Raw genomic sequence first — 13,840 nt, forward strand, 5'->3', positions numbered from 1 at the left:
CCCGTCCCCCCATCTCTGTGAAGCTCTCCACGCCTCCCTGGGTTCTCCGTGTCCCTGAGGCGCTGGGCTGCTCTGTTCCCGACGTCTCTCACTGCCACGGGGTGTGGGCGTTCAGCTTCCCGCCTCTTCTCAGGTGCCCGCCTGAGGGCAGGGGCACTCGACCGCGGCCAGCAGGACGCTGAGAGGATGGAGGGTGGGTGGTTTTGGTCAGTGAACCTCACTCTTCCCTGCGACCCACCGCACTGGGCAGCTGCTCCCCATGCCCACCGGCCTCCCGGCCCCTTGTCCACTGCCAGGCCATCATCACCTCCCTGAGGGGTCCTCGGTGGAGCCTCAGCCCGTGTCCATAGCCCCACCCAGTGCCCCCCCCCGCCTCCTCCTGTGTTCTGTCCCCAGTGAGTGGCCCGGCCACCCAAGCTCTCCGCAGGGGCCTTCTGGCTCCCCATCCCCCATCGCTGGCCGGCAGGTCTCTGTCTGCCTCCCCCCACTTCCTTCCACCGGGCAGTCTCCACTCAGGACATCCTGCTGTTGGCCGTCCTCCAGCTGGCATCTGGGCGGGCCTTCCAGTGACCCCCCGATCGTGTCCCTGACCCTCCTTGCGGGCTCCACAGGGTCCCTAGCCCTCCTCGTCCCAGTAGTCTCGTTCCCTTCTTCCCACCACCGTCTCTCGTTTGGGCCCCGAAGCTGGGAGTGGTGTCTCGTGTCTGTGGTGTGCCCCATCCGAGGCCCTGGTTCCTGCTGCTTCTCTCCCTGCAACCCCAGCCTGGTGGGTGGAGGCCCCTCTGGCACAGCAGACAGTGGGCTGGGGTGCAGGGTCATGGCACACTGCAGTAAAGAATGTGTCTGGCCTTTGTCCCAGTTCCCGGGAGGTAGCCTCTCAATCCTTGGAATTTCCCAAGTGATAGGAGTATCTTAGTGATTCGTGACAGTTTATGTTAGGGGGTGACTCGTGCAGGACCCCTAGATAGTTACGCTCACGAGACGACTCCGGGTGGGGCTGCTATGCGGGAGAGACCCCCCATGTGACTAGAGGGTTGGGGCTTTGTGGCCTCGGGGGCACTGGAGACCAAGCTCAGTAAACCAGCTCGATGATTTAATCAGCAGTACCCATGGATAGAATGGATGGATGGACGTGTGGATGGACGGATGGATGGATGAATGGATGGATGGACGTGTGGATGTATGGATGGATGGATGGGTGTGTGGATGGATGGATGGATGGATGGATGGATGGGTGTGTGGATGGATGGACGGATGGATGGATGGATGGATGGACGTGTGGATGGACGGATGGATGGATGAATGGATGGATGGACGTGTGGATGTATGGATGGATGGATGGGTGTGTGGATGGATGGATGGATGGATGGATGGATGGGTGTGTGGATGGATGGACGGATGGATGGATGGATGGATGGATGGGTGTGTGGATGGATGGATGAATGGATGGATGGACGTGTGGATGGATGGATGGATGGATGGGTGTGTGGATGGATGGATGGATGGATGGATGGGTGTGTGGATGGATGGATGGATGGATGGATGGATGGATGGATGGATGGGTGTGTGGATGGATGGATGGATGGATGGATGGATGGATGGATGGATGGGTGTGTGGATGGATGGACGGATGGACGGATGGACGTGTGGATGCATGGGTTGCTGCATATTGATTGGATCGTGATTCGGCCAGTCATGCCTATGTAATGAAACCCCAACAACTGCACTGGACACAGCGGCTCAGTGGAGCTGTTTGGTGGTAATGGTGTGTGGTCGATATCCTGACTGCATGGGGAGCGGGCACACAGGTTCTATGGCCAGGACCCCCGACCCCCCACCCGACTCCCCTGTGCATCTCCCTTCTTGCCGGGTCCTGATTTGTATTCTTTATAAGAAAACTAATTGTAAGTACAGCGCTTTCCCGAGTTCTGTGAGCCGATGAATTATCGGTTGTGAGGGGGGTAGTGAGAAGCTCCGAATCTGTAGGCAGCTGGTCAGAAGCGGGGTGGCCTGGGGACCCCCGACACATAGCTGGCGTCTGAAGTGAGGACTGGCCTGGGGCGGACGGCGGCCCCCACCTGTGAAGTCATTGCAGATGTGGACGTGGCTGATGGAGCCCTGGCTGGTTCTCAGAGAGGGGTTCGCAGAGCTGGGCAGACACTCCCCCCACGCCGTCCCTGTCCTTTCCCCTGGACCATGGGGCCAGGCAGGGGCCATGCCTGGTCTTTTCGCTGCAGAGCTGGTCTTCCGTTCACCAAACCACTTAGCACGTCCCCGAGACTCTCCACTTGGTCTGATTCCAATGCTAAAAATGCTCCTCATTTTTCTGTTTTCGACATTTCGACGTGGATGTTGCCTTCCCTTTCAGCCCCAGGGGCATGTAATTCCATGTTCCTTCAGTAGCTGCACAAACAATTCATATCTTCAGAAGCAAAGCCGCCCTTTTCCCTTCCCTCTCACAGACGAGCGCAGGCTCAGGTGAGCCGTGGAGCCCTGGCCCCCAAGATGGTAGAAACACTGTTTGGAAAACACTTTGTACTTCCAGGCATAGCCATCGAAGGTTTTTGTGTCCGAAAATGCCCATCTGGCAAGGGAAGCAGATAAATGTGTGGGTTCCAGGGCAGCACCTTCAACAGGAGCTTTCTAAACAGACAGAAACCATGACCAGAATTCTCAAGGAACCTGTGAAAAGGCCGCTGTCTTTGGAAACCGAAACGACTGTCAAATTCTGAACGTTCCAGTGGCTTGCAGGCTCCTGGGAGAAGCCGACGTGTCATAAATAACAAACAGCTGTCCTGGCCGGGCACGTGATGTGTGTGTGTCTGCACGTGTGAGCGTGTGCACACGGGTGTGATCCTGACTCGCCCTTCAGAGCTGGGCGGGGGTAAGGATGCTCTGCTGTCATTCTCCTCATTTGAAGTAAATGTCTGAGAACAGTTGTGAATACTTGTTCACTGTGAGTTAAAGTGAGTTCAGAATCGCGTACATTTCTGGAGGGGCACCCTTCTATTTTCTCCAGTTCTGATACTCTACCTATAACCAGTCCTCCCGTCAATCAGTAAGTGATTGCTGGACGCCATCCGAGCCACAGGCACGGGCAGCAAGCGTGTGCTCTGGGGATGCAGGTGGTGGTGAAGGTGACCTTGGCTAAGGTACCCAGAGCGTCAGGTAGTAGGTGCCCGTCCGGCAGGTGCTGCCACCACCTCACCCCAGCCTCCCCTGCCTCTTGGCTCAGGTGGGCTGGTCCAGAGGCTGCTGTTTTTTGGGATCGCCCCCAGCTGTGGCAAGAGACAGCAGCCTTGGGTGTCGGTGCCGGGACCAGGGCTCACGGCTGTCTGCCCTGCAGGGGAGGACCGCCTCAGAAGACAAGTCATCACGTTCTGCTGCTGCCGGATGCACCCCCTCTCGCGAGCTCAACCACAGGCGGCTGCTGGGCTAAGTCTGCCCTGTGCCCCCTCCACACCCCCCTTACACACACACCCTCCGTAGGCCATCCTCCCCACCCCACTCCTGTGTGTGTCCCCCTCCCTGTGCAGGTGCCTCTCCATCACTCTCAGCACGGAGCGGATGTGCAAGGTCAAAGGCTAACAGACAGACTGACCAGCAGGTCCCCAGGCGGATGTCATGTTGGTGCCAGGTCACCAATCCCACCTGCAGGACTGATGTCTTCCCCCCGCCTCGGGTGGCTTTAGGTCCACAGACTTGAACTCTGGACTCAGGGCCCTTTTATTTTTTTATTAATTTATTTATCTGGTCTCTCCACGCGGCTTGCGGGATCTCAGTTCCCCAACCAGGGATTGAATCCCTGGCCACGGCAGTGAAAGCCTGGAGTCTTAACCACTAGGCCACCAGGGAGCTCCCTCAGGGCCCTTTGAGGCCTCCCCGCTCCCTCCCTCACGGCCTCCCTCTCAAAGCCACACAGGCCGCACTCTGCACTTGCTTGTTTCCTGCTGCTCAGAAGGCAGCGCCTCCCACTCCCCTGCCTGCCCTCAGCTGCCCTCACCCCTCCTCCATCCTGCCCCGCCCTGCTGGGTCTGCGCGCCTTGTGTGGCCACGCTGTTCCCGGGGCCTCCTCCCTGGCCGGGTCGCTCGGGTGTCCTGAGAGCTGGCAAAGTCCCGACTGCAGCCCAGAGTCACCCGGGTGAGCAGGCGACCTCAGGTCTGGTGACAAACTTGGCCTGGGGAGGAGGGCAGCTCCTGGTCCAGGGCCACCGAGGCTGCTTGAAATCAAGCGAAGTGCCCTCCTGCCCAGCAGCTCTTGCTGGGGGTCGAGTCCTCGCTCAGGTTACCTGCAGAGGCCAGGCGCCCGTGTGACTCGTGTCCCACGTTTGGGACATTCTTGCGCCTGTGGGGCTCGTGTGGGTGCTCCGGGCCTCGGACTGTGGTCCCTGACAACGTGATGATTGCGTTTCACTCCAGCAGCCTAACCCCAGCCCATGTCCGGGCATCCCTGGAAATGTTTCTGTCCCCTTGTGAGGGACAGAGAGGAGGAAAGGCTGGCCCGGGGCAGACTCGCCTGCTGCAGGACTGGCTCGGGGGCCACAGCGCCGGAGGCTCTGCCAGGGCTGCTTCCAGACCCGCTTCCCTCTCGACCGTGGAAGCCCCGCTTGTCCACCCACAGCGTGGTGCCCAGCGGCCGTGGCCTGGGGCCTGCAGCTCAAAGCGAACAAAGGCACAGTTGGATCATAGGAGCATCTGGAAGCCTTTGGGCTGCTTGTTTCACGAGAATCCCCCTGACCCAGGCATCCGACCTCGTTTGTTAAAGAATCTTCCAAGAGCTGCTGAAGATAGAATGGCGACAGCAAGAGCCTTGCCGGTAGCGGATGCCCAGAGAGTCTTTAGCCACTTCTGCTGCTGCGTGATGGGCTTGGCCGCGGAATTCGCGAGGCGAGTCAGAATCCCAGGCAGCCGGTTACCCCGGCCGGTGAGCTGCCCTCCCAGGAGGCGCTACCCCCCTCCTCCTCCCAAACAGCTGACACTGCTCTCAGGCCTCTCTGTGTTTACGGGGCACACAGGACAGAGGATGCCCGCTCCCGGAGAACTCGTATCCTGCGGTCCTCTGAGATTGGGCATGTTCCGTTGCCAGATTATTCCTTTTGCGGCATCAAATAATCCATGACCTGTGGGTCACCTCTCACCGAGGGTACCACTGCTGGGCCAGGGATGAGTTGAGCATTTGTTTTCTTGTAAAGACAGACGTACCCCCGACAGACAGAAAGCAGGTGGGGTTGCTGGCAGTGGCGGAGCAGGGAAGGAGGGATGATTGCCTAATGGGTATGGGCTTTCTTTGGGGCAATGAGAAGGTTTTGGAACCGGATGGAGGTCATGATTGCACAATGTTGTGAATGTACTAAATGTCACTGAATTGTTCGCTTTAGGATGGTTAATGTTAAGAATTTCACCTCAATCCAAAAAAAAGTACCTCTGACAACAACTAATACATTGTGCTCTTTCCGTGCACCTGCCTCAGAAACCTTCACCACCAGATGGAAGTGGTAAGCATGGCCGCTGTGAACAGTTGTGTAGGTTGTTCACTGCCCAAGGGCATTGACATGAAGGGCTCCTAGCAAGCGGGTCTCTTCTCACCCGGCGCTGGAAGGCGTCTGCCTGGAGGAAGGAGCACCTGTTTCTGCTTGACTCAGAGGTGCTCTATGGGCTTCTCAGCCGTGATAGGAGGAGCCCTAATGCTTAGTCTTTTCCATGGCTTTTCGGGGAAAAAGTGACACCATGGACATCATCCTCCCTCTCCCCATCCAAGTGGGTGGCTTTCCTGTGGCCAGATGTGCACTCCTACTTCTGAGATGGGTGAAGACATCAGTCCTTGTCCTTGAAGCTCAACCAGTGATTTAGTTCATGACTTCCTATGCTGAGCACGCATGCAGACATGTTGAGATCCCAAGAAGAACTCGGCACGTTGTGGGCAGAACCCGGGGGCAGGGGAGAGGTGCCTGCTTTTACCATACGTATCCAGTGTGGATAAGGGAGCCGGGCAAGGACATTTTCTTATTTCTCCTTTCTTGAAAAAGTTGAGAAATGCAAGAGCGACCATCCTTTCAGGAACGAGGAGGCATTCTCAACGGCTCGAGGACTCTCTGTGTGAAGTCAGAGATCTCCATCTGGGTTCTGTCCGGGGAAGGATGGGCTCAGTGAATTGTGCCCCGAGAGCTTGGTCCAAAGGACCTGTGCCCGGGTGAGTCTGGGCATTGAAGTTGCCTCCACATCGCTGAACCCAAACCACATACCGCGTGAGGTCAGCTTCGCATCATTTTTACATCAAAGCCGATGATGGCTGGGGGTACGTGGCTTTCTGGGGGCAGGACAGTGTGGGTCAGAGGGTGAACTCCGGAGCCAGGCCGCTCCCTTCGGATCCTGGCTCTGCCCCTGACTGGTTCTCCTCTGCCGCCCTCAGCTGACTCCTCTGTAAAATGGGCATGTTAGTACCTGCCTCATGGGGTTGTTGTGAGGATTAAATAAATGGGTAAATACGTGCAAGGGCCTGCAGGTCACATAGTCAGTGCTTTGGACGGAGGGTACTCTGACGTTGTTTAGAAATCAAACCAGCTAAGGAGACGCTGACATCCTTTTGAGCAAGGAAAAGATCCCACTGTGTTGTCCCGGTCGTGCAGGCGGCCGAATGCTGGCAGGCAGTGGAGGCTGCTGGGGTCTTCTCCTCAAGCAGTTCTGGGGGTGATGGTCGACCCGAGCACCCAGCCCACACTGTGGAACCCAGAGCTCCGGCAGGCCGCGTTTGCACGGCTCACAGTGAAGGCAGCTGTGGTCCCACCACAGACTTGGAGAAGCCAGGCCTGAATTCCTGGAGCGCCAGGCCGGATTAATTACGGGATGCGCGCTTCTAGGTAATGAATGACTCAGGCGACGTGACATGTGAGAACTTGGCCGGACCAGCTGGAGGTCGGGAGCCAGAGTGCTGATGGGCTCAGGAATGGCCCTTCTGCAGCTCAGCTACAGGTGGCCGGACGAGGCCTTTTTAAGCGGGTCACGTAGGCGTGGCCGGGAAGGAGCAGGGCTCTGCAGCCCTGAGAAGTGATCACTGGATTTGTAGAGCTTATCCTGTGAGGTCAAATGACAGAAGCCGAGCAGAGCCAGGATCTGCTTTCCAGTAAAAATAAAAAACGTTAGCTAATCTGGAAAGAGGGAATTGCTTGCTTCTAGAAATACAGCAGAACAGCAGGGAGTCTGAGGTGGAGGGACTGAGTTAGTCCCGGGTTTGAATTCCAGTTCATCCTCTGTGTTAGTTTCCTGCGGCCGTTATAATAAATTACCCAAAACTGGGTGGCGTGAAACACCAAATTTATTCTCCCACGGTCCTGGGGGCCAGGAGTCTGAAAGCAAGGTGTCCTCAGGCCTGCAGTCCTAGAGGGAGCTCCGCCTCCAGGGGAGGATCCTTCCTTGTCCCGTCTAGCTTCTGGTGGCTGTCGGCCACCCTTCACCCTCCCGGGCTGGTGGCCACATCCCTCTGTACTCTGCCTCTGTCTTCACATCGCCGTCTCCCCTCCGTGACTTTCCCTCTTTACAGCCATCTTCTCAGGTTATGAGCGATGGCAATTAGCACCCTCCTGTATAATCCAGGATAAACGCCTCCTCTCCAGATCCTTATCTTAATCACATCTACTAAGACCCTTTTCCAAGTAAGGCCACATTCATGGGTTCTGGGGATTTGACGAGGATGTCTTTCGGGGGCCGTATTCAGACTACCACATCCACTCACTGGCTGTGTGACCTTACGTAAGTTACTTAATGTCTCTGAGCCTCAGCTGTCATCTAAGAAATGAGAACTGGGCCCCCCCTTCATGTGGATTCTGAGTGTTGCCCTGGACATGTCCCCAGATGGCCTGGTGCTGGCACCCACTGGGTGACCATAGTTTCCATTATGGGGAAGGCATATTTGGTTTCAGCGATGGTGAGATTTTCGTAACTGCATCCTGTGCTTTGTGCCCAGGTATTTGAAGCACACTCTGGACCAGTACGTGGAGAGCGATTATACCATCGTCTACTTCCACTATGGGCTGAACAGCCAGAACAAGCCGTCCCTGGGCTGGCTCCAGAGCGCCTACCAAGAGTTTGACAGGAGGTGGGTGCCCTCCAGCTTTGGGGGGGACATCAGGGTGCAGGCCGAGTGAGGGGGAGGCTCAGGTGACAGGACGGGTCACGGCTGTGCAGTGGGGGAGGGCGGGATACCGAGGGCCAGGAAGGGTGTTAGGTTGACCTCTCTTCAGGGCCAGGGGCCTCTGTCCACCATTGTCATCTGGGGCAGGGTGGGCACACACATTCTGAAAGGGCTAGACAGTCAGCGTTTTGGCTTTGGGGACCACTGCATCTCTGTCACAACCTCTCGACTCTGCTGTAACGTCTGGAAGCAGCGGAAGACCATACGTAAACAAATAGGCGGAACTATTTATTTATGGACACTGCAATGTGAATGTCATGTCATTTTCACATATCATGAAATATTATTCTTTTAATTTTTTTCAACCATTAAAAATGTAAAGCCATTCTCAGCTTGTGGGCTGTACAAAAGCAGGCGCAGGCTGGATTGGGCTCAGGTACCCTAAATTACTGACCCTGGCCCAGTGACTTGTTGGCAAAGAAATACAACAGTACACTGTCCTTCAAGTACCTTTCCACCTGCGCAGCACTTTACAGTTTGCAAGGGGCTTTCTGGTGTCTCGTGTCAGTGAGGTGGACACGTGTTACAGATGAGGATACACGGGCCCCAGGCAGCAGGTATCTCCCCCAGGTCCCTCAGCAGGTGTGCAGCAGGGCTGGAACCCCAGCCGAGACCCCGTCCTCCCTCCTACTCTCTCACCCCGTGCTCCACACCACCTGGGGACAGCCTGGAGCTGGTGGGGTTTTTCCCAAGTGACGTTTTGCATGGCAGTCAACTTTGCAGTGTATTTGGCTAATAGGTGGCCCTGCTGGGCATTAATGTTGAAATCCTGGATTCCTCTGGCTTTTCCTTCTTCCAAGTCCTTTCAAACCTGTACGGGAAATCTTCCTAACGGACATTTAAGTCAGTGAAACAGTGGCAGGCAGCGCCTGATTTCCCAAAGCCCTGCCTCCTGACTGCCTTTTGGGTCCTGCTGTCACTGTCGATCAAACCTTTAGAGGAATTTCTTGGTTTTCTGTCCTCTGTCGTAGGGAAAGTTTTGTTGCTTCACTTTGCAGTCATGTATCTGGCACTGTATGTGCTGGCCCTGCGGGGCAGACAGAGACGACCAGGCCCCAGCTCTGGCCTCTCCCATGAAGCCTTCCTGGGTTGTCCCAGGAGAATCAGTGGCCCCTCCCCTGCGGCCTCACTGTCCCTGAGCAGACAATGTACCTGCAAAACAGTGCGTTTGTGAACAAGTCTGCCTCCTGTGTCTGGCTGCACCCCCCTGACCCATCTCTGCATCCCTTGGACGTGGAAAAGGGTCTGTACGTGGCAGTGTCTCGTTAAATGTTGGACGGGAGGATGGAGGAGAGAGATGGGACCAGCAGTGAGTACCAACCTTCCAGCTGGGACAATCAGAGAGGCTGCATGGCAGAGGCAGCCTTTGAGTGGCCCCTAGAGTGATGGGCAGGCCGTTACTAGGTGGCAGACACAAGAAAGAGGAAGGTGGGCTGAGGCTCTGTGGGTGGGAGGGCTAGACTGGAGGGTTCACACGGGGAAGCATGGAGGGAGGCGGCAAGGGGTAGGGGGCGTGCTAAGGATGCCAGGTTTTGTTTGGGAGGCAGTGGGGAGCCAAGCAAGGTTCTTGAGGAAAAGCAAATGGCATGTTCAAGGTGGCCCTTTCCAGAAGCTCAGCCTGCCAGCAGAAGCATATGTGTATGTAGCCCTGTCTTGAGCTGAAACAGATACATTTTCAAATGGAAGGAGGTGAACTTGTTCTGTGTCTCTCCCACACCCCTCAAAGGTGGTCTGGGGGCCGGGGTAGGATTACAGACCTTGGCTTGATGGAAGCCAAGAGAAGGGGCATCCTAGGCTTCAAAACCATCTAACAGTGGAGTATCTGCTGGAGGAAGTGAGTTCCCCATCACTGAAGGTATGTAAGCGGCGCTCCAAATCAAATTTGATGAGCTTTATACAGCAAGGATTTTCCATCCACCATCACTGCACCCCGGTGGGTTTCCTGCATCCTTTTCTGTTCTCTCTGCTGCTGACCTCTCATCTTCTGTTCTCATTGACTGTTCTGCCAGGTTGCTCCTTTAAGAGAGAACCATCCACACAGGAACGTACGTGACCCCCTTCCAGGAGTGCTCGCCTTTGCTAAGGAGCTCCTGCCATGGGTGGCGCCTGAGGGAGGCCACCTTCCTGTAGGGATGGACTTTGCGGCAGCTGTGCTCTGGGTCCCTGGACCACCCGGAAGTCACTGCAACTGCCCTCCTCCGAATCGCAAGCTTTTCTTTTTGTAATTAATTAGTATTCCTTTGGGAGATACTTTGAGACTATATAAATATCCTGCTCCTCATCAAAGTTTTATGTGCTAGCTGTCGCCTCCATTGCCATTTCTTGGCTTAAATATTACTAAGATGGGTGCCAAACGGTGATTGGGACTCTTAATTGGCATTTTACTGTAAGGAAGAGCTTTCCCTTCTGGTTTATTTATATCAGTATGGACATGTGATTTCCCATTTTATTCAATGGGTTATAATCCATGACTATATTTATCTTCATGCTCAAATTGTTCAGATTTGGCCAAATGGGCTCCAGCCTGGCTTCTGTGTCCCTCAGACATGTCCCCATCCCTCCGAGCACTTCCTTTACTTTCTAGAACAACGAGATGCTCCAGGCACACCTTACATTGTCCTCACCCAGCCTGGGAATCCGCCATTTCTCTGGGGCCCTGGTTCCTCTTAGGGGAAGTTGCTCCTAGGGACCTGGCCCTGGAAGCAGTGTGTTAGCTGCTGTCGGGGCCTTAGGCCTCCCAGGCTAGTCAGTGGACAGTTGGTGTGTGTGTGCATGTGTGTGCGTGGGTGTGTGTGTATACATACATAGACATACGTACACACACACATCAGCACTGGTCTTCATGTTCACACTTACCTATTCCTACTGGTACCTGTGCGTTCACACCGACATCTATACTAGTTCGTGTCCTGCCCTGCAGGGTGGGCTCGTTCTGGTTTTCTCCCTTTCTGCATTTGGAACGTCTCTTCTCTGACCATGAGAGACTGCCTCCCGCTGCCCTTACTTGGCCCACATTTGACTAATCTGCGTGGCCGCCTCTCACTCACTGAGGCTCTGTCACCTCTCGGGCTGCCCTGCCCCGCACAGCTCCTGCCCACGCCCCCTGCACTGACGCCCACACCAGGCCACTGTCACCGCCACCTTCCTGCTCCCACACGTGGCTGCGAACGTTGGGTCCCCTCTCAGCCCTCTGGCTCCATGGCTCGGCCACCACCGTCCTCACCCTGCCTGGGCCCAGACACCTCTCGCCGGGGCTTTGCCACTCCCTGCCACCCCGCTTCCCCAGTCTGGCTTACTAACCAGCTCCTGGGGGGTTGGGGAGACCGATCTGTAACGTTTGCAGATTTCCATGGTGTCACTCCTGCCACTGTGGCCAGTTCCAAGCAGCCAGCGTGACCGCACTGGACAGGAAACGGGTGGCCATCCCCTTAGCGGGGCTTCCGTCCCTTGGATGCAACAGGCAGAACAGCTCAGGGGCACAGGGAGTAGTAAATGTAGTAAAGTGATCAGAAATTGATGAGGTTGGAACATTTATGACCTTTGTGTTTGATATGATTTACTTAATTGTAAGTTGATATTATTTTTTTATAAATTTATTTATTTATTTATTTTTGGCTGCGTTGGGTCTTCGCTGCTGCGTGCGGGCTTTCTCTAGTTGCAGCGAGCGGGGGCTACTCTTCATTGCGGTGTGTGGGCTTCTCACTGCGGGGCTTCTCTTGCTGCAGAGCACGGGCTGTAGGCGCGCAGGCTTCAGTAGTTGTGGCGCACGGGCTTAGTTGCCCCACGGCATGTGGGATCTTCCCAGACCAGGGCTCAAACCTGTGTCCCCTGCATTGGCAGGTGGATTCTTAACCACTGCGCCACCAGGGAAGTCCCATAAGTTGATATTATTGAATGACGGCTGTTTTTCACAACTGGCTCCCCAAATTGCTGGAATTCTGACAGTCGGCTCTTGTTAGTGGGAAGGGCTGGCTTGAGGGTGTCCCTGGCTGACCCCAGTGTGGACGCCCTCCGCCCTCCTTGGACAAGGACTCCCTCCCTGCCAGGCCACCGGCCCCCTGCTGGCCCTAGCAGGCCCCAACGTGCCCACTGCCTCCCTCCTGCCCTGGTGGCTGCCAGCCTACCTGGCTTGGCCTGATGGCTCTGGACTCAGTTATTCAGGAAGGACGGAGGGAAGCAAGCTAAGATGGGACTTGTTGAAGTGGCTGCCTAGTGCTGTCGCGTGGCGGGGGGTTGGCCGTGGCTCCACCCTCGCCCGGGGTCAATTCCCAGCAGAGGAGGGACTGTTGCCAGGTTGCCGCTGAGTTGGTCCCTGCCCCCAGCCCCAGCATGAGCGCCTGTCAGTGGGGGCTCAGCACACTTTGCAAACTGTAAAGTGCTGTGTGCACACTGCCAGTGGCGGGCATGGAGTCCTGATTTTCTCCTTCTGTTTTTGGTTCCACGTCCTTAAATTGGCTGTCAAGAAACGGAAGGTTCTGAGACTCACCGTTGAGGCCACGGCTTGCGGTTATTCAGCTCAGGGTGTGTCTGTGTCTTTGTGCTCTGAAACCATCTCACTCTCCCAACTTAGGTACAAAAAGAACTTGAAGGCCCTCTGTGTCGTGCACCCCACCAACTTCATCAAAGTCCTGTGGGACATCCTCAAACCCCTCATCAGGTACGGGCCGCTCTCCGTGGGGATCTGGCCCGGGGGCGGGGGACGGCCTTCCCCGTCCGGGCACTGGGGGGGTTCTGTCTCTGGGTACCCGCGTACCCCGTGGCTATGGCGGGTCGCAGGGCTGATGGTCATGGACAGGAGCACCGGCTCCTGCGCCTGGTATTTTAAATCCCCCCACGGCCTGAGCACCCACGTTATGTGTGCACCTGTGTCGGGGGTCCTGAGGCCACCCTCAGGTTCAGGGGCTCCCCACGAGGACTCCCAGAACTCGGGAAAGCTGTCCCACTCACAGTTCTGGCCTTTATAGAGACAGGATCCGGGTAGGATCTGGGAAAGGCACGTGGTGGCGTGCGGGCAGCCCGGGCCCTGTTCCCCGCTGCTCCCCGTCTTCTGCGGGGGGCGGGGGGGATCGCGCAGACCGCCTCAGTCCCCTGGCCACGACGTGCGTCTGGAGCAGGGTGTGGCTCACCCCGGAAGCCGGCCTGAGCCCTGTGTCCCGTCACTTAGACGGCTACAGTGTGGCCCAGGGCCCCGCCATAAGTCACATTGGCACAAACAACCCCAGGCCCAGGTACAGAGATGCTGTCATCAGCCAGGACATCCCAAGGGCGCAGGGGTCACCTCCCGGGAGCTGGTCAGGGGTCGTCCTCTCTTTGAGACGAGCGAGTTTGGGCAGCGCAGGCCCTCTGAGTCGGCCCTTCCCCACACACGCCCGACAGAAAGCCCGAGCCGTGGCTTCAATCTGCCTCCTTCGCATCCTGACTCTTGCCTCGGGACGATTTCTTCCTCAGACTCAGGAAGCAGAGGCGGGGGTGGTGAGGCCACAGGGGCTCTGCCAGGGCCACAGGGCACCTCCTCTTTCCCTCCATTTTTTTTTTTTTTAATAAATTTATTTATGTATTTTTTTTTTTGGCTGTGTTGGGTCTTTGTTGCTGCACGCGGGCTTTCTCTAGTTGCAGCGAGCGGGGGCTACTCTTCGTTGCATTGCGCGGGCT

At 56.4% G+C, this 13,840-nt stretch overlaps 1 protein-coding gene across 1 annotated transcript in view; it reads left to right on the forward strand.

The window, feature by feature from the left end:
* Positions 1-13,840, forward strand: part of ARHGAP8 (Rho GTPase activating protein 8) — a 61,536-nt gene that overhangs the window by 25,276 nt on the left and 22,420 nt on the right. The window contains 5 exon segments of the mRNA XM_036867488.1: positions 3,347-3,396; positions 3,398-3,429; positions 3,825-3,830; positions 7,961-8,092; positions 12,759-12,851. Of these exon segments, the coding sequence (XP_036723383.1) occupies positions 3,347-3,396; positions 3,398-3,429; positions 3,825-3,830; positions 7,961-8,092; positions 12,759-12,851 (313 nt within the window).

The sequence above is a fragment of the Balaenoptera musculus genome, chromosome 10 (assembly GCF_009873245.2).
Source record: "Balaenoptera musculus isolate JJ_BM4_2016_0621 chromosome 10, mBalMus1.pri.v3, whole genome shotgun sequence".
Lineage (NCBI taxonomy): Eukaryota > Metazoa > Chordata > Mammalia > Artiodactyla > Balaenopteridae > Balaenoptera > Balaenoptera musculus.